The sequence below is a fragment of the Crotalus tigris genome, unplaced genomic scaffold, assembly GCF_016545835.1.
Source record: "Crotalus tigris isolate CLP2741 ecotype Arizona unplaced genomic scaffold, ASM1654583v1 scf7180000017564.2150845, whole genome shotgun sequence".
NCBI classification, from domain to species: domain Eukaryota; kingdom Metazoa; phylum Chordata; class Lepidosauria; order Squamata; family Viperidae; genus Crotalus; species Crotalus tigris.
Genome location: NW_024096475.1, coordinates 941820 through 961549, shown reverse-complemented (window position 1 = coordinate 961549; position 19730 = coordinate 941820). Strand labels below are relative to the sequence as shown.

The 19730-nt window shown below is 41.8% G+C and overlaps 1 protein-coding gene across 1 annotated transcript; it reads right to left on the bottom strand.

Moving 5' to 3' along the window:
* Positions 1 to 9835: 9835 nt before the first annotated feature.
* Positions 9836 to 19241, bottom strand: FAM8A1 (family with sequence similarity 8 member A1). Its single transcript, XM_039349003.1, has 5 exons — positions 18553 to 19241; positions 15174 to 15294; positions 13812 to 13935; positions 12303 to 12442; positions 9836 to 10951 (listed from the first exon to the last, which is right to left on the bottom strand). The coding sequence occupies exons 1-5, from the start codon at positions 19163 to 19165 to the stop codon at positions 10807 to 10809; spliced, it is 1143 nt and encodes a 380-aa protein (XP_039204937.1). The 5' UTR covers positions 19166 to 19241; the 3' UTR covers positions 9836 to 10806.
* Between the last annotated feature and the right edge of the window lie 489 nt (positions 19242 to 19730).

Sequence of the window (19730 nt, the reverse complement as noted above, 5' to 3'; positions counted from 1 at the left end):
TGGCATACAATAATAAATTGTTGATGCCAAGAACTCAGTAAAATTTTAAAAATCATGTGGGTGATTGGTTAATAAAAGGATTGTAGTTTTTTTTTATTTCTACACAAAAATTTGCATCTGTACAGAGTCAGTTATGGAAGATTCTGAAAGTAATAAGTGGATATTTCCATCAGATTTATTCATTATTTAACAGTTTATTGTACTTCTTTGTAGACTAAAGGCAGTTTCTTCTTGTTGTGCCATATCTGTTATCGGACATTGGCGATCATGTTGGTGATCCTATTTTTATCAGCTGCACGAAAAAGTGCTGCTGAGTTTTGTCCAAACCAGTCACTTAGATTTTGAAGCCATTAGGTTCTTCTGCCTGGACCTCATTCCCTGGAGGATTAAATGGAGTATGCCGTATTTTTCTGGGTGTCGCATCACATGTCCGAAATATTCTAATTTTCATTTTTTAATTGTTTTGATGATTTCCCTAGGCTTTCCCAGGCGGCTTATCACCTCATTTCTGATCTTGTCAACCCAGCTTATACGTAACAGCCACCTGTAAATCCACATTTCAAATGCTTTTAGTCTCTTCAGGTGGCCTTCTGTCAGAGACCAACTCTCTACTCCATAGAGCAGAATAGAAAAAATATAGCATCTGACAAGCCTAATTTTCAGTCTTAGGCTTATGTTGTGACTACAGAAGACCTTTTTCATTTTGAAGAAAGGCAGTTTACAAATAGCAAAACACATGAACATACAAAACACAAAAGGAGCAAAGCCAAGCTAATTAGCCAATTAAAGGGCGACCTACGCATTGATGTTTGCCAAATGCCCTCTGGAATATCCAGATCTTTCTGAAGGCCAAGAGGTTCACGGTGCCCTATATCTCAATGGGCAAAGCACTGGAAAGTGGGGCAGCCAAGGAGATACATCATTTGATCTCTACCCCCCCCCCTTCACTTCCTTAGGTTGGGGGTCCTCAGCAAATCTAATTTCTTTCCAAGAATTTGGGCCATCCAAATGTAATCAGGAGCCTGTAAGGAGCCAGAAACCTAAGTAATATGGACCTCAAAAGATAATACCCAGGACCTTGAATGGAGCTCAGAAACAAATTGGCAACCAGTGTGGTGACCATAGCATTGGTGTTAAATGGCTAAATCTGCTATCATGGGTTAGCAATTGGTCACTGCGCTAGGGGCCAACTAAAACAGGTCCTCTTTAAAGAGATTAGCTTAGAGGGGAAATGGTGAAAACATGTCATTGTTGTCAGAATGTCCCAAGTCAAATAAGCTCATAATTGGCACAGCTGCCCAAACTGGGCAAAGTATCACCACCCTCCAAGCAGGTCACAACCAACATCTGTTCTGGCGAGAACTGAATCTAGAAGGACACCAACTTGTTGAGGCCTTACTGAATATGTTTGAGGAAGAGGAGGAAGAAGTAGAGCTGGGTGGTGCATCTTGGGATAATAGTCCCTGAGGGGTGATTCCAGCAGTTTTGACTTAACTCTGGCTGAGGCAGATCCAGCAATCCCTCCCTACCTGCACCTATTGACAGCCTCTCAGACAGTCAAGTCCAGCCACACAGTCCCAAGCAGAGCCATGCTTTAATGATGCAATAGAAGATAGACTGCCCAAAAAGCAGCCAACAGGAGAGTGGATTCTAAAGAGTAATTTGCATTTGGGTGGTGGCCCAGTTGGCCTATTCATTGGCCTTCCCCTCAGAAAAAAACACAGAACAGCCCAAGCCCCAACTCTGTCTTGTTTTGAGTTTTGAACTCTGGATTCCATCTCTGTATCACTTGTCCTTTCTCTTGGATTTGTCACATTTCACGGATTTCTGGTTTTGACTCTTGCTACACTAATGGTTGCCATCTGTAGATGTTCTCTTCTAAAAGTACTCCCTGGGATTGCATCTCATTGGACTATGGAAGGCTGCTATTTTGTTGGCTGGCAGCCAGTAATGCTAGCACAAAACGACCCCTCCAAAATAGTGAATTTGATCCTTTAGTGCAACGGTTCTCAACCTGTGGGTCGCAACCCCTTTGGGGGTCAAATGACCCTTTCACAGGGCTCACCTAAGACCATCGGAAAACAGATATTTCTGATGGTCTTAGGAACCGAGACACCGCTCTACATCGTCTCCGCATGGCCTCCTCCGCCATTTGCAGAGAAAGACAGGCACTTTCGCTTCCCTTCTCAGGCGGACTTACCTTCTGCAGGGCTCCTGATTGGCCCTGCGCCCGGGAGCCCCACCCCTTGGGAGAAGCGTGGCCAGGGCTTCGTGGCCTTGGAGCCGCCCGGGGAAGCACTGGGATCCCTGCTGGGAGAAGCCCGCTGGAGGCTCCGCTGAGCGGGCCAACCCTCCTGCAAGCTGCGGCCCAAAGGAGACCAGCCCCTGCGATCCCCAGCCAGCCCAACCATTGGCCCTGCTGGCCGGGAAGGCGCGCCGGAGTCCAGGCTACCGGGAAGGAAGAAGGAAATGCAGCAAGGTAGGAGAGGAGAGCCTCCTCCTGGGGCCCAGCGCTGGCGGCAGCTTCCTTGCCCTCCTCTTCCTCCTCCCCTTGTTCCTCCTGCTGCCCCCCAGGCGGCTCGGGCGGGCACTGGGACAAGAGGGGTGCCTGAGGGGGGAATGAGCCGGGCTGGCAGAGGGGCTGGCAGGGGCCGTGCAGCACCAACCTCCACCACGGCTCCATCAATGGGTGGAAGGCGAGGCCAGGCAGTGTGGAGTCCCGGCTGGGGCGGCTGCTTCCTTGCCCTCCTTCCTCCTGACCCCCAGGTGGCTCAGGCGGGTGCTGTCCCCACCGCGGCTCCATCAATGGGTGGAGGGCGAGGCCAGGCAGCGCGGAGTCCTGGTGGGGGCAGCGGCCGGGCCAGGGGCGGCAGGGATCCCCGATGATGCAGCCGGGCCAGCGCTGCTGCCACTGGAGCCACTGCCTCCCATCCTGCTCCCCCTCCCCGCCAGTTTGGCTAAGGATGCGGTGGAGGCCGGGCCAGAGACGGCAGGGACCCCTGGCGATGCTGCCATAAGAGAGAGAGAAAGAGAGGAAAGAGCGCAACAGGAAAAGAGAGGTGAAAGAGAAAGAGGAAAGAGAAAGGGAAACAGAAAGAGAGGAAAGAGAAAGGATAGAGAGAAAGGAAAGAGAAAGAAACGGAGAGGAAAGAAGGAAAGAAGAGAAGAGAGGAAAGAAAGAAAGGAAAGAGGAAAGGGAAAGAAAAGAGAAACAGGAAAAGAGGAAAGGGAGGAAAGAAAGAGAAATAGAGGAAAGAGAAACGGGGAGAGAGGAAAGAGGGAAAAAGGAAAGAGGGAGAGAAGAGAGAGGAAAGAGAAAAGAGAGAGAGGAAGAGGAATGGTGCTTCTCCAACCAAGCTGGGTGGAGCTGGGGGAGTGGCCTTCCTGCCCCCCCCTCCCCGGCCAGCTGGATGGGGGGTTGGGGGTCACCACAACATGAGGAACTGTATTAAAGGGTCGCGGCATTAGGAAGGTTGAGAACCACTGCTTAGTGGGAATGTGACATTATCCAAACCTAAAACTGGAGCTGGCATAGAGCCTAATCTATTGCCAGCAAACAGCAATTCTATTTTATAGGGATGTAATTTGAGCTAGTTTAACAAATCTGGACTGACACAGCCTCCAAATACATCATTAGCACGTCTATATCATCTCCAGTCCAGTCTTGGATTATAATGTATCAATGAGAACAGTCAGCACATTGAGAACTCACTCATTCCCTCTCTGAACCATAGATCACCCTTCCCAGCAGTTTCATGTGGAAGTTAAATAACAAGAGTATCGCACTAGCTCAACTGTTTTCTCTGCCAGGCACACCAAATGGAACTGCCTTCACGCGAACAACCACCACAAAGCTGCCTCTAATCCCCAGCCCTTGAAGGTGATCCAAGAGAATATCGTGATCAAACAAGATCAGATCTGTCCTTCAAGGTCTCAATAAACTAATGCACTAATTATACCTTTTTCTATCAGATAAAGCCTAGATCAGACAGCCCTTCAGACAGTTTCTCATCTTATCACCTCATGCCTTGACTACTTCAATGCATTCTGCAAAGGGTTGCCTTTGAAGACCACCCAGGAGCTTCAATTGGAGCAATATGTCCATGTAACTTTGCAAGCCGCATTGGTTGTCAATTTGGAACTGCCTGTCTCTTCCCAGCTGAGTTGATCTAGCAGGGTTGCTTAAAGGAAACAAAGCTATCTATTGGGACCCCAAAATATCCCTTTCTTATAAGAAAGCCTGCCCTCTGGAATGAGATTCCCCCTCAAGATTTGTATGGCTTCCACTGAAGACCTGGTTCTTTGCCCAAACCTTTGGTAAAAAAAAAGTCAATTTCCTCTAGGATCCTTTATAATTAAATCTCTGCTAACTCTTCTGAAAGAGAAGCTTGGCAATTGGCCAGCATTTATCTAAAGTAGACAAAGCATCTAGGAAAGAGGTTCACCACTGCCTACTACAAGCCAGTTGGTATCACCCGACCCTTCAGAGGTGTTTGCTAAAGCACACAAATCAGGCTGATAAAGCATGAATTCTGCTCATAGGTGACAAAATATGCCACAGTCGGGTCTGTCTATATAACCTGTTGTACAATTCATCTCACGAGACCCTTCCCCATATGGTATCCAACTCTGGACAAGTGGGCCATTTTTTCTGCAAAGAACTTTACCAAAATGTCACAGCGGCCTGCAGGATAATCTCCATATTTTCCCTCCCCTGAAGGGAACAGGTAATAGAACCAGTGGATGAGTTTGCAAATGCATTAAACACAGAATTGTGAGCATCCTTTGTCCTCACTTATGAATCACAATTGGAACCAGTAACTCCATCATTGAGTTCTGTGGTCACTAGGTGGAAAATCCTACGACCATGACACCTTTATATAGCTTTCCATTCTGTCATTAAGAAAATCATCAGTGGGAACCAGAACCAAATTACAAGTCCTCTGGAATGACTAACCACCTCTCATCGCATCTCCCACAGTTCATTGACATGGAAATATACCCCCATACTACATTTGATCGCAAGGTTCCATGACCCACCTTTTATATTCCACTTAGAGGAGGGGTTCTCAACCTTGACAACTTTAAGACCTGTGGACTTCAACTCCCAGAATTCCTCAGCCAGCAAAGCTGGCTGAGGAATTCTGGGAATTGAAGTCCACAAGTCTTAAAGTTGCCAAGGTTGAGAACCCCTGATTTAGAGCAATTAGCACTCCAATAAATTCCAAACTTATGGGAGAAGAGCCTGGAATCTACCACTACTGGTCACATCCATTCCAGTCACTCTACTCGTCTCTCTCATTCCAACAATCCCCACCTCAACCACTTTCTCCCTAAGGTTCTAGGGCGGCGGGAATCAATAATTCTCTATATGCTGTACTTTGTTGCTGGTGAAACATTTCACTCCTCATCTCTTCAAGGCCCCAGAGGATTGTGACCTTAATGGGTAATTTATATAACATTTTCGTTTGATTCCATTTTGTCCATTAGCTCTTTATAGTACTGATGTTTTGTGGGATGTTGCTATAGTGATTTGAATAATACTTGGGACGTATTGCTTTCTGAGATGCCTGACAGATTGGTATTGCTGCCAGATTGGCCTTCTGCACAGCAGAGTTTCCACTTGTTTTTTTGTGGTTTTTTTTTGTACCTTTGTACCAGTCTTGTTTCCTGGCAATTGCCAGCACCACTCCCTGCAGTTTTCTTGGCAAGATTTTTCAGAAGTGGCTAACTATTATCTGCTTCCTGTGGTTGAGAGAGAGTGTGACTGGCTTAAGGCCACCCACCTGGCCTTGTGTTTAAGGCAGGATTAGAATTCACCGTCTCCTGGATTCTAGCCTGATGCCTTGATTGCACCCATCTAGCTCTCGTTTTTTTGTCATCTACCACAGCACAAATTTAGAGTTACATTTTTCGAGAGAAGTATATAAGAAATACAACAAGGCACACGAATGTAAAAATGAACCTTTATTTTCAAGCCAACTTGTTAATACAAGAGAGAGATCCTTTAGGAAGAGAGATTTTTATAGTAAAGATCTTCCAAATGTCTATAACTAAAAACCAGCTTCAAGAATGGAAAATATAAATATCCAGCTGATATATTAAATGAGCAAATTTACAAGGTGTTTGACTAGAAATGCTTTTCTTTAAAAAGAACACTTGCAGCTCTATATTTATGAAGGAAGTACATTTTTTCACAAGGCTGCAATTGTAGATCAATCTGTGATGGGTTTAATGTAATACATTCAAATAAAATTATCTTGGCTCTCCCAACTATTTGATTCAGATTTATGAATGTATTCATACTAGGCAATATACAAGAAATGTTGCATTGTAATGTCAAAGATGAGGGCAATAAGTAATACTGTAATGCTGCAAGGCCCCCAAGAACTAACTGTGGAATTATTTCTGAATAGTCTCCTTTATTGGTTTTTCATCTATAAAGAGAATCTTGCCAGGCTAAAGCAAGTATTTGCATAACTATAGATATACTGTGGGAACTGCTAGGGAAGAGTCATTTTAACCCTCTTTTGGCTGGCTAAATTTTCCAGTTTCCACTGCCTGTTTGTTCTCTAGAAAGCAGTCCTTGCTTCCTGGGAATCCAGTCCATCACAAATGTCAGATTTGTACTTTAATGGCTGTCTTACTTGACCTCTGTGCTAGTGATAAAATCATTAGTGTTAATCATTATCAAAAAGTTGAGTAATCAAAGTACTTGTTTAATCTTTTTTTCTACAGTGATTATGCTTGGAAAGACATAGTAAGCCATAAAGTACTTACTAAAAGGCTCTTGCTGAATTTGTAGAAATGTGACACTGGACAGCAAGGCACAAACTATGCCTTTTAAATAACATCAACAGATGGCAGAGACAGTAGAAACATAAAGGCAAACTAAATCCATTCCTAACTTGATGCTTTCTTCCGTTCACTAGGACAGGGATTTAATATTTCCTTCCACCTGTTTATTTCTCACGGATATAGTCTGAGTAACATATTTAGATAACTGCAATTAGTGTAATAGGAAGCTTAGACCATCCCATGCCTTAAATTATGATTCATAGGGAGTAGCATAGTTCCTTAGATAGAATTGCATCCAATTTGTTTTAAGCTGACTTAACTTTTATCATGGTGCCATCTCAGCTCTTCTAGCCACTAGATCAGTCGTATCCCACCCATGACCTGTGGGCTGCATGCAGCCTTGAACCGCTAGTAATGCAGTCACACAAGATACTAACTTTTAACATTATTATGTCATTTAAATATACTAATTATATTATACATTTTATATGTGACCCAAGACAATTCCTTTTCACTCAGCACAGCCCAAGCAAGCCAAAAGGTTGGACATCCATGCTTTAGATAGAGAATGCAGCTACAAAACACCACTCAACTCTCAGCATTTCCATTACTCACAGGAAGTGAAAGGGGGACACCAAAAGGATAGGAGTGGGAGATCAGCCACATACTTCTCCAAAACAGTGTGATGCCAAATCAGGCCCTACATCGTTTTCCAAACTCATTAACTCATGTATATGCATCATCACCAAAACACATATGGTAATTATTGGGCTGTTGGTTTGTTCTCCAAGCTTGGCGATTTGGCTGCAAACATTTCATTTCCATTCTCGGGTGGGGCGGGGGGATATTTTCAGTGCACTTTGAATTATGCTCGTCTGTCAAGAGCACTGGCCTTTAAATACCTTTTTGTGTGATGTGAATTGGTGTGGGTGTTATTTGTCCAGATGTTTCTGGGTCATGGTCTCGTTTCGGGCTGTTTTATTGGCTGATTGTTGTTGCTGGGCGAGAGTCTTTGGTGCTTAAGTAGCGTCTGTGTGATGCAAATGGTGTTTGTTCGTTTGGTTGCTTCCGAGTCATGGCCTGGTTTTGGGTTGTTTGGCAGGCTGGCTGTTGTTGAGATGTGGTCCGGTTTCTTGTGGGAGGTTGTGATTTTTGTTGCTGTGTGGTGGGGTGCCTGTTTGTTTTAAATGCTGCCTTTGGGATTGAAGTAGTTCTTTCGTTCTCCAGTAAGTCAATAAACAGACACATTGATATCAACCCAATCTACCAGCCAATGAGAACGAAAGAACTACTTCAATCCCAAACGTTTGCAGCCATCGCCAAGCTCGGAAATCAAACCAATAGCCCAACTATCAACCTGAGCTACTAATATTCAAACACATCTCATGGTCATTATTATCCAGTTTCCCTATAAAAATGGCTAGAATAACAATTAACGTCGGAAGCAATTAACATATTAACTCACAATTAATGTGAAACATAACTTAGCATATTAAGAAGCGCAGTTTCCCCAAACTTTCTACAGTATATAGCAGGGGTGTCAAACTGCTGGCCCGCGGGCCAGACGCGTCATCCAGAAGCCGCTCTCCCACCCCATTGCTGGCAATGGCAAAACTGTCCCGATACATTGCGCAATGTCACGTGATGTCACAAGTTTGACATGTCTAGCATATAGGATTCAACTACATATTTCTGCATCAGTTACTGCTCTCGTAAGGAACTGTGGTGTCTCTCAACATCAAAGGGGTTTGAATGTGTGAATTATTCCAGATTTAGAGATGTAGTCTATTTACCTACCCTCCGCAAATGCTAACTTTTAAGTTGAGATAAAGTGATATATAATTCAGAAATGTAATGGGAAATTACTTTTATTTCCCTGTATACAGGGTAGGTTATAATTTTTGAAGGTAGACTTTAGTTACACTGTACCTACTAATGCTGAATCATAACATCTTTTTCATTATAAATATACATTTGTGGCATATTTTCTTTATACTCCGTTTATGTTTTTAGTATGCCAGCCTCCTCATAATACATTGTTGTTAGCGATGAGAATTGTAGCAACAGTGTTATTTATACCTGATTTTTCAAGACACAAACTTTCTACATTCCTAAATAGACAAAGATAAAATATAAAATACAGTATGTATTTTAGAGCAAAAATCTATTTTGTGACCTCTCTAATAAATTCCTCAGCCATTCGTTTAAATTCAGAATAAGTCAGAATTTTTCTTAACAAAGACAGATTAATTAATCTTCAGATTAATTAGTCTCCATTCATTATTTGCGCAACAATTAAAAAGTTGCTGATTTTTTTGTGACAATAACTGAAAAAAAAATCTTCCTTTGTCAGGTTATCACTTTCAGGCATTTGAAACTTTCTAGTTATATGTACAAAAATCTGTACTGTGGATTTTTCTGCTGACATTTGAACTTTATTCAATTAGAACTTGGAAAATTCAACGCAGAGTAAAAGCGCTCCTTTCAAAAGACAACCATGAAAAAGCCACTTTTAAAAAGCTACTTTGTTTCATTGTTCCTGAAACATTACAGGTTATGACAATTGAGACCAACATTTCCGTTGCTAAAAAAAAGTTGTTAAGTGAATTTTGTTCCATTTTACGACCTTTCTTGCAACAGTTAAGTGAATCATAGCAGTTGTTAAGTTAGTAACACATTTGTTAAGTGGATCTCTCTTCCCCATTGACTCTTTATCAATGTCGCAAAAGATAATCACATGAGTCCAGGACACTGCAACTATCATAAATACATGCCAGTTGCAAAGCATCCAAATTTTGACCCTGAGGATGCTGCAATGTTTGTAAGTGTGTAAGTTTTTTTCAGTGCTGTTGTAACTTCAAACAATCACTAAATTAATGGTTCTAAGTCAAGGACTACTTAGTAGTCTTTTTTTCTCCTGTAACTTTATTCAATCCTAAATAAACAGAAAACTAACAAAGAATATCACTATTAAATCATCGTGTCAGAGGTAATAAACTGATAATATAGCTATTTTGTATAAATATATAAAAATAAATCATGCAAAATAAATAGGCTTTATTTAGTAAGTATAATTTAAGTGACCCAGGCACACAGGCAGATAAAATAAGAGTATCAATTTACATTTTTACACTATTTGTATTGCTTTAGCAATCGTGTGTTTTATTTTAAAATAAGAAACCTCATTTTCTTATAAAATGGTGCAAAAGGTTATGCATACATTTCCTCTGGTTTATTCAAAGTTTAGTTTGACTGTTGCTAAATACATCTGAAATAAGTGTTTTACACAATAAAATACAGCTTTAAATTTTTTATGCTTTTATAGAAAACTCCAAAGTTTAAGTAAGTTTATGGAAAAGATGGGAAAAGAGTAATAAAACAATTTATAAACCATCCAAAGCAGGGATTAAATTGAACTCGTCTTGGTTGTCTATAGCAGTACTGCCAAAGCTCTCGGTATTTACCTGTTAATTAATACTAGTTTTACTTGCCTTCATAATATCTGATATGTTGAATCTGTGTTTTGTTCAAGATACTCACATCATGCATGTACAGAAATCTCTTCAGTATTTAAAATACAATGGTTGTGAGAGCAATTAATGATAAGGCTTCTATATAAGTAGCAAACACTTACAAATCCACCAAAACAAAAGCATACAGTTCTCCGTAAATTTCTCTCAAAAACACTGTAATTGCTTTGGTTGCTCCAATAATGACAATAGTTCAGTTGTTCATAAAAATAAATCTATCTTTTGATGCAGAATTAGTATTCCTCTCATAAGAGAAATACTATTCCTTTGAAACCGCCAATGACTTTTGAAGATTTTGAGCGTTCTGGCTCTGTTTAAATATTCTTAAATCCGTTCAGCACCGGTCCCCGAGACTTATTGCACCTCTGGAAGAAAGCAAATTCAATGTTGTAATTGGCACTGTTCTTGACTGAGATTCAGCAATCCAGCAAAGTGGCTCCAGTATATTTGAACAGTGGAATAAAGGTGTCCTTGAGTATCATCTGAGACTATGCCTTTTTACTACAATAGTCCCTGCTACAATATCATATGCTGTTCTGTTATGTTGAAAGAATAACAGAGTAATGAATGCTGGAAAGAAGGAAGCAATAGAAAAATTCTTGATCAAAGCTCGTATTGTAGACCTGTAAAGAAAAAAACAGACATATCTCTAGAATTTGTTGTCTGAACTGAGGAGTGTAGATAGAGAGGTACATGTTAAAAACAAAAATCCTCAAAATATTGTCAAATACATCAGTAAGCATGCCTTTTTTCTATTCCTATTCTTCTAATGAATCATTTCTACTTTGAATTAACCAACATTTCTGCGATCACATTTTTTACTTTTGCACAGATATATTAATTTCTAGCATTTGCTTAATGAACACCATTCTCCTGCCATTATGAAAGAAGATACATCTTCTTAAAATGATATATCTGTAGATGTAATTAATTTTTCTGGATGGAAATTTTACCTTACAAATACCATAGACAGTGTGTCAAGCAACATTTTTGCACTGATTGTTAGTGATATCGCTTAAGTCAGTGATGGCGAACCTATGGCATAGGTGCCAGAGGCGGCACTTAGAGCCCTCTCTGTGGGCATGTGCACCGTCGCCCCAGTCCTAGGCCTTCAGCTGGGTTTTATAAAACCTTTTTGCTTTAGGCCTCCGGCACCGTGTGTAAAAAAAAAAAAAAAAAAAGGTCCAATCAGTCAATTTCAACCTTGTGGAAAAAAAAAAAGATCTTACAAAGTTGGAATTGATTGATTGAACTTTTTAGTCCCTCACCCAGTCTGCCGTTACCACCGCAGCCATGGGCACCCAATAGGCCACGCCCAGCCAATGGGCCACACCCACCTGGCACTTGACGATGCATGTGGGTTTTGGGTGGCAGTTTGGGCACTCAGTCTCTAAAAGGTTCGTCATCACTGGCTTAAGTTGTGGTACATAATTATGTTAATGCTGTTGAATTACTTAATCACAGTCTGATTGTTTAGGCAAACCTTGGAGTAGAATTGAATTACTGAAAATATAACTCTTATGATTGGGAATCAACTTAGCAAAGCTGAAGCTAAATGTGATATAATGAAATAATATAAACGTGCTTTGAGGGAGATAAACATGACTTATTCTTCATTATATGATGTCCCCCAACAGTGGGCAAATAATTCAGATTAATATGTATGAAGAGCTATAAATAATTTTCCCAATTTATTCAGCTATTTATATAATTCACAAATGGCTGAAGATAGATTACATACATTTTTTTGCCAGCAATGCATTGTTAGTTTGGTTCACTTTTTAAAAAAAAAACACCTCCAAGTCTGCATTGAGTTTAGTTAGGCTGTAAAATATCCTTAAATGTAAAGCTGAAGTAGGGAATAAAAATTATGAAAATCTAGTAATATTTACAGTGTGTAGATTATACAACATTACTGAAAACATCTAAGGATTCATATAAGTATAACATTGCAGTGACAGAAATAAAACTTACGTTGTTATGCTCACATTAGATGATGGAATCACCAATACACGACTTGGCGCTATAAGTACTGATGTATCACATGTCACAACTCGAAGGCCTAGCAGAAATTTCCCAGGTGTTGCGCCACCAGCTCCCCAAATACAAATAATCTGAAAGAAAAATTTCTCATAACTAAAATTATATGTTTTACCATGTGTGATAGATCACTAATGAAGCTGTCTTGAGGCCATATCAATCACGTACAATACACATTTGAAATAATGAGATTACAGGTTGTCCTCAAATTTTGATTGCAGTTGGGAATGGGATTGCCACACAATTGTAAAGTGCAACATTATCATGATCACATCGCTTTGTAATGGCAATCCAGGTGGTCCCGAATGTCACCGTAATTCAAGATGTGTGAGTCGTCAAATGGGAAGCAGAGGGAGACTCAGGTAAGGATCAGGGTTGCTGCAGTCCCTGCGAGGCCAGGCCAGGAGAGGAGAAATTTGGGGAGATGGTGCTTGGGCACAGGGTGCAGCGTGAGCTCAGAAAAGCCACAGGGAATGAGGGTGCGGGACAAAAGCGACTGCAGGGAGGCTGAGGTGCAGGCATGTGTGCAAGCACGAAGTAGCCAAGGAAAGAGGGCGCAGGGTGCGTGTGTTCGCAGGGAGGCCAAGGAAACGGGGTGAGGTACATGGAAGCGCAGAGAGGTTAGGGAAGAGCGTGTGGGGGTATTTGTAATAGCAGAAAGGCCACAGAAAGAGGCCATGGAGTGCATAATTTTGTGCAATTGCACACAGGCCATGGAAAGAGGCATGTGGTGCATATGATTGCAAGGAGGATGGGGAAAGAGGGCATGGGGTGTGTGGACGCATGTGTGTTAACACAGGGAGGAAGAAAAAAGAGGGTGCGAATATTTGCAAGTGAAGGAGGAAAGTGGGTGTGGTGCGTGCAAGCAGAGAAAGGTGGGAGGAGATTTGTGACCTTCCTTGCACATTTCCTCATTGACTTTGCTTGTGGGAAGATGGCAGGAAAAGTTGCAAGTGGTGGTCATATGACTGTAGGACGCTGCACCTGGTCGCAAGTACAAGGCACCTGAGTTTTGTTCGTTGGATTATGGGGGCAATGCAATGGTCCGAACTTTGAGTACCAGTTGTAAGTCCCTTCATTTAGTGCCTTCATAAGTTTGAGTGGTCTCTGAACAAATGGTGCTTAAGGACTACCTGTATAATGGGAGGGATAATGTTTTCTGTCGTTGTGAATAAAATTTGCTCTTATCTACATAGCCTTGTGCAGTTTCTGATCCTTGGTCATATGGAAATTTTAGTTGTTATTTACAGTGGGCAGTATTGGATATCAATGGCTTTTATAAATATTCTGAATATTTATGAGGTTAATATAAACTCATTAACCTAACTAAAAAGTAAATTAAAATTAAGTTCATAAAACATATGGATCACTGATGAAATTAGTTTGAAGAAAATAGTCTCCAAAATAGATGCTCTTTTGTTTGTTCAAGTAAAACTTGTATACCTCATAGATGCAGACCAGCAATCTGTAGATAAGGGCCACTATCATCATCTTTTGCAAGTCTTCCATGGAAGTTTCATCGTCTATTTCTTCTATAATGTAGTGCATAGCAAACTTTGAGATATCCCTGCATCAAAAGTATAATACAATATGTGAGACTATGAATAAGCAATACTATTCTATGTATTAGCTTAGAGGTAATATCACTTTAAATGGAAATATTTTTATTTAGTGGACTTTTTTGTTTCAGAAGAATATTCAGGGTACAAAAGATAAGTATTTTAAATTTGGAAGGCTAATAGCAAAACATATTGCCAAAGAAGGTGGCATCTGAGGGCTCTTCTATACGTTTTGCTTGCTCTGGTATGACAACGGCTCACAAATTGTCTCTTGAGGAGAGGAACATATTACACTATCCTCAACCCATGCTCAGCACATGTGGGTAACTTTTGCCTATATTTTCTTGATTTTCATTAAAGATAATGTTTTCTGATTTTAGCTGACAGAAGCGGTGGCTTAACATGGCAGCTTTGTTTCATTTGGCTGCTGGCAAATGTCTAATGTGGCAGAAATGTCTTCCCCTCTTGTCACTAGTTCTTCAGAGCCATTTTGTCCTGAGCTGCTGGATTGCCCGCTTCCTTCTGAAGGGCCTTTTCCACAGTGGAAAAATAAATCTATGGCGGGGGTGTCAAACTCGCAGCCCGCATAGGCCACGCCCACCCCAGCTCTGTGACATAATCGAGTTTCACACCCGTGATCTATGGGCTCTTCCCCTCTCTGAGGTGAACTGGTGAAATGCTGGCTGGATCTTTTTTCTTTTAATAGGTTTACTAATGGTCTGAAGAAAGACTCGGCTCTCTTTTTAAGGGGCTCTAGTACACTGGTAGGCCTTTCTGTGTCTTTTTTAGATTGGGTGAAATTAACAATAGTCCTGCTAATTTCCCTTTGCAGCTTAAATAGGAGATAGAGAAGTCCATATTTTCTGTGGTATTTTCTTTGGAGAAAGTACAGAAGCGGGGAAATTTATCAATGGACCCATGGCAATTGCCATCCCAGCAAAACATCTAGACAGCATTACTGTCAAAACAGAAGAACAGATAGAAACATGGGCACAATATATTTTTAAAAACTTTAAATTTTTATTCCAACCTATTTGAACACAGGAGACAAATAGTGAAAGCTGTCATGAAAACACCCTTTACTTTTACATTTTTTTAAAGAAGAAAATATATACTCATTTCTTATGATCCATGCCTGCAGTTTGAAATGGAATAGTTTACTGTACTGAGAACTAAATATATAACATAGTAATTTACAACAGATATAATGAAGCTGATTAAACATATTATGTACTGTACAACTTACTTTATTCCACTTAAGTGCATAATACTCAAAACTATTGACGCCTTGATAAAGAAAAGAATAAAGAAATCCACCATCTCTGCTATAAATCGATGAGCCAAAGATGGGATTATGTATTCACGACCTGAACAAAAACAGATAATTTATTTTGCATTAAATATCACAGAACAAACTCTGTAATGTAAGCTCAGATAATTAAACATTTCATTTTACACACCAATTTACATTTCAAGTGATAATATAATAAAGTCATGCTTAAGAAGTTAGGGACACAACTTTGTATTAAATTACACATTTTTCTACAGACCATTATGAGATTTTTGATATAATTCTGCCCTCCCAAAGGTAGCGGAAATGTTCATGAGGACTTCACAAAGGGTTGAACCCTACCCATATTCTGGTGTGTCATGCTGTTGTCAGACAATTCATTCAGACTTAAGGCCTGACCTGAAATGCCAAGCTCTTTCTCATAAGACATCATAAACCTTTCTTTACTAACTACAGGGCCAATCTTGTTCCTTTAATTTTTATCCCCCCCCCCCTTTATTATTTTAACAAATAACTCCAGGCAGCGAACTTCTCCAACATGCCTTCCTCTTCCTATTTCCCCCATAACAACAACCTTGTGTAGTGGGTTTTACGTATGCCAGGATTTGCCAGGATTGGATCACTGTAAATAGAGAACCAGAAGACTCTTGGTGTTAATTGGTGATCTCATCTATAGCCATGTTCTTTAAAAGAATAGCAGCGCACCTTACACCAAGAAGCCATGGTACCAGAGACTGATAAGAGAAACCTATGTGGAATCTCTCATTTCAGAGACACAGAAATGAAAAATTCAAAACTCAATAGTATTGTTACCTAATACTGTTAAGCAATACGGTACTAATACTGTTACCAGGCATGCAGAACCATATACAAAGCCACTGTACTACACCCATTAAAGTACTTCAGTAAGTATCAGTTTCTGGCCACCATTCTCAGCAGCAAACCAAGAGCTCTTCTCCATTGTCCAATTGGTAAGGCTAATATGATATCTAATTGTTTATTACAGCCATAGATCAGGATAGAGACAGATATAGGAAACAGCAGTCTGCTCATTTCTCCGCTGTTATTTTTTAAAAATTCAAAATTGAGCAATGAATCCAGTTTCATATAACTGGACCGATGGAAGGAGACTTCTTCACTATGGTATTCCTACTGCAACCTTTCATGATCACTGAAAACGATATTCGGTGGGGAAAACAACTCCTGAATAGATAGACTGCTGAATAAGAGGCTGAAGCAGTAGGATAGAAATCTTTCAAAACTCACCAGATGTGCCTTCCAAGAACAGAGCTCCATCCCAAAAGATTCCTCAACCCAAATTTCAAAGATTGTGTTATTCCCATTGTAACTTTCTTATCATGTAAGATTCTTTGTCTCTTTAAATGGTAATTTTATTTCATTTATTCTATTTATTCTATTTGTACACACTCTCACTCTCAGCAATCTACAACAAAAACATCTGCAACATTTCAGGCATCCGCAATAAACACAAATATGGTAAATTAATAAAAAGCTACAAGGATAAATAATGAAAAATAAAACAAGTCATATCCAAACTAAAAATATTAGCAAACAAACCACTGTAAATAATCGTAATGACATACATTAAAGTTAACAATAACAAACATTTCAACCAAATGATCTCTGGATAAGTTCTATTTTTATTCGTTTCTGGAATGTTGGAAGAAATGGAAAATGAAGAAAAGAATAGTCTACAAGGGCTGAGCAACAGCTGAAAAACAGCGCATCGTGACAAGCATCCTCCCTGTTTTATGAAAGAGGGCATGACCAAAAGCTTCTCCTGAGAAAATTCAGCAAGAGATGGAAAGTAGGGCTGCATGCAGTATTGTATTTCATTTTCTGTATTTAGGGTACATTCATACTGCAATACAGAGTATAATTCATTATATTCATCTATCATTCTTCACAAGCACTTTTACCATATACTTCTAGAATGGCCCCACTAATTTTAACCCATCCAAGTTTGAATGAAATGATTTAGGTGTGCTCTTTTTGTTAATAAAAGTCAAAGAGAGTGAATTGGCGACCAACCTGCTCTTCCAACCTCTGAAAAGAGAGAAGTTTAAGAGCAATCCTATTATTTTTAATCTTCCTTTCCATTACATGCATAGAAAACAAACAAAAAGAGCCATCTGATTTTAGCAAGAGGCTAAAATAAGAGGATGACTGCTTCCTGTTTAACCTGGCCTTATGTCTGCAGGATTTATGCATAATCTCTTACATGGCAAGAGCAATGCTGCTGCATTATGATAATGGGACTTGTAGATTCTGTAGACCTAATACATTCTTCATTATTCTTTCTACCCAACCTCATTGGGTTCACATTGTCTCCATGCTCATCTGGGTTTATGCACTCCAAAATTATGACATCTCAGCTACTGTACACAGTTACGTACACGACTACGGGACTTGAGTTTGGCTAGTCTAAAGAAAAGAAGAAATAGGAAAGACTTGATAGCAGTGTTCCAGTACCTAAGGCAAGGGTGTCAAACTCGCAATGTCACGTGTTGCGACGTATCGTGACTTTTTTTTCCATTGCCGGCAATGGAGTGGGCATGGTTTCGCTATGATACATCCGGCCTACAGGCCGGCAGTTTGACACCCCTGTTCTTAGGGGCTGCCACAAGGCAGAGGGGGCCAGGTTGTTCACCAAAGCACCAGATGGAAGGATGAGAAACAACGGTTGGAAACTGAACAAAGAGAGAAGCAACCTGGAATTAAGGAGAAACTTCCTGACAGTGAGGACAATCAACCAGTGGAACAGCTTACCCTCAGAAATCATGGGCGTTCCATCACTGGAGTTTTTAAAGAAGAGACTAGACATTCAACTGTCTGAGATGGTATAGGTTCTCCTGCTTGAGCAGGGGGGCTGGACTAGAAGACCTTCAAGGTCCCTTCCAGCTCTATTCTTTATTCTACTCTATTCTAATTCTATTATCTGATAAAAGTGGATCCTCATCTGCAAAAGCTTTTGTTATACAAAAAGTAAATGAGTCTATAAGATACCACAAACTTTCTCATAAAAGAGTCACCCCATTATGCAGTAAACACACCTCTCTCCCTTCCACAGACTTCTACTTCAGCCCTGACTAGAGAGGTAGGAAGTCACTGGTGTTTCCTGATGGGTTAAGGCTTCACACGCACACTAGCCAACACCGGCCAGGGTGAACGTAAATGAACTCCAAACATCTCTTGGATATCGAACTGCTCACCTTCGCACCATCCTCTCTATCATCTCCAAAGCGTTCAACGCCTTCTGCCAAGTCTTCTCTCTCCCCCCCCCCCCTAGTCTTCATTTGGCAGAACGACTCACCTGCTGGTCGGCCAGGCTCCCGCCGGGAACTGCCGGCGGGGGCAGTGACGGTGGGAGGAGTGGGGCGCTGGGCCGGGGGCCCGTGTCGAACTGCGGGCGGCGGCCAAGCCGTGATCTCGCGGGCCGGAGCGGAGCCGGCCTCGGGGGCAGGAGAGGTGGCCAGGAGGTGATAGCAGGGGCTGCTGCTGCTGCTGTAGAAATAGGCGCCGGGGGGCGGGACCGAAGCCGCCGCGTTCGCGGCTCCGGCCATGAGTGCGGCCAGGCCGCTCTGCCAGCTGAGGTAGCCGCAGTACGAGTCCCAGAGCCATTGATGCACGCGCCTGGAGTATTCCCCCGCGCTGATCGCCTCTTCTTCTTGGGCCCGGGAGCCGCTCCCACCGCCGCCATCATCATCATCCCTCGGCGCCTCTGCCATGGCCCGGCCCGAAAGCCTTCTCCGCCCGCGCTTGTGGCAGACCTGCCTTCTGTACTGCGCAAGCGCAAGCCCAAGCCCGTCAGCAAATTGCCTCTGCTTTCGCTTGAAGGCGAAGGAGAGACGGGCCGCTGGAACAGGCTCTCCTCCCCGCAACGCTGACGTCACTGGCCGCGGGGGCAGGCGAAGGGCCTGAGCCATCTTGGCCGGTGTCTTTCCGAGCCCCGACGCTGACAGACAATCGCCCCTTCCCCCCCTTCCCCGCCGCTATCTGAAGGAGAAGGGCGGTGGTGAGGTGTTACGAGCGGCTTATTTACTCAAGATTCTCAGTCGGGTGTGACTGATAGCAAGAGGCGGTGCCAGTTGTCGACCCAGACGGCGGGCGGGGTGGGTGGGTGGAGGGCGCGTTGTGTTAGTCTCTTGACCGTCGCCGTGTCGAAATCCTCGCTCGGATGAGCGGGCACTATTCTTGGGCGGGCCTTTTACGTAACGTTGCGTTCGGTCGGTTTCAACAGTTCTTTTCGTACGTGCGTATAACCTGGACTAGAGTTGGCATCGTTGCTAGCAACTGTTCTTGTAAATTAGGGGTCTCCAAAAACGTGCTGGCTGGGGACTTCTGAGAGTTGAAGTCTTGTAAATTGATTACAGGTAGTCCTCGACGTACTGCAGTTTGTTTAGTGACCGATTTAAGTTACAATAGTTCTGAAAAATGTGACTTCGACTCTTTTTTCCACAGTTATGACCTTTGCAGCATCCCCGCGATCAT

What these genes read in the sequence shown, in the direction of transcription:
- FAM8A1 (XM_039349003.1), bottom strand. Translation starts at nt 19,165, where the DNA reads ATGGCTCAGGCCCTTCGCCTGCCCCCGCGGCCAGTGACGTCAGCGTTG. An exon ending in TGCTGGTCTGCATCTATGAG is followed by an intron (nt 12,443 to 13,811) that starts GTATACAAGTTT and finishes TTTTTCTTTCAG; the next exon opens with ATTATTTGTATTTGGGGAGC. An exon ending in TCTAATGTGAGCATAACAAC is followed by an intron (nt 10,952 to 12,302) that starts GTAAGTTTTATT and finishes TTTTCTTTACAG; the next exon opens with GTCTACAATACGAGCTTTGA.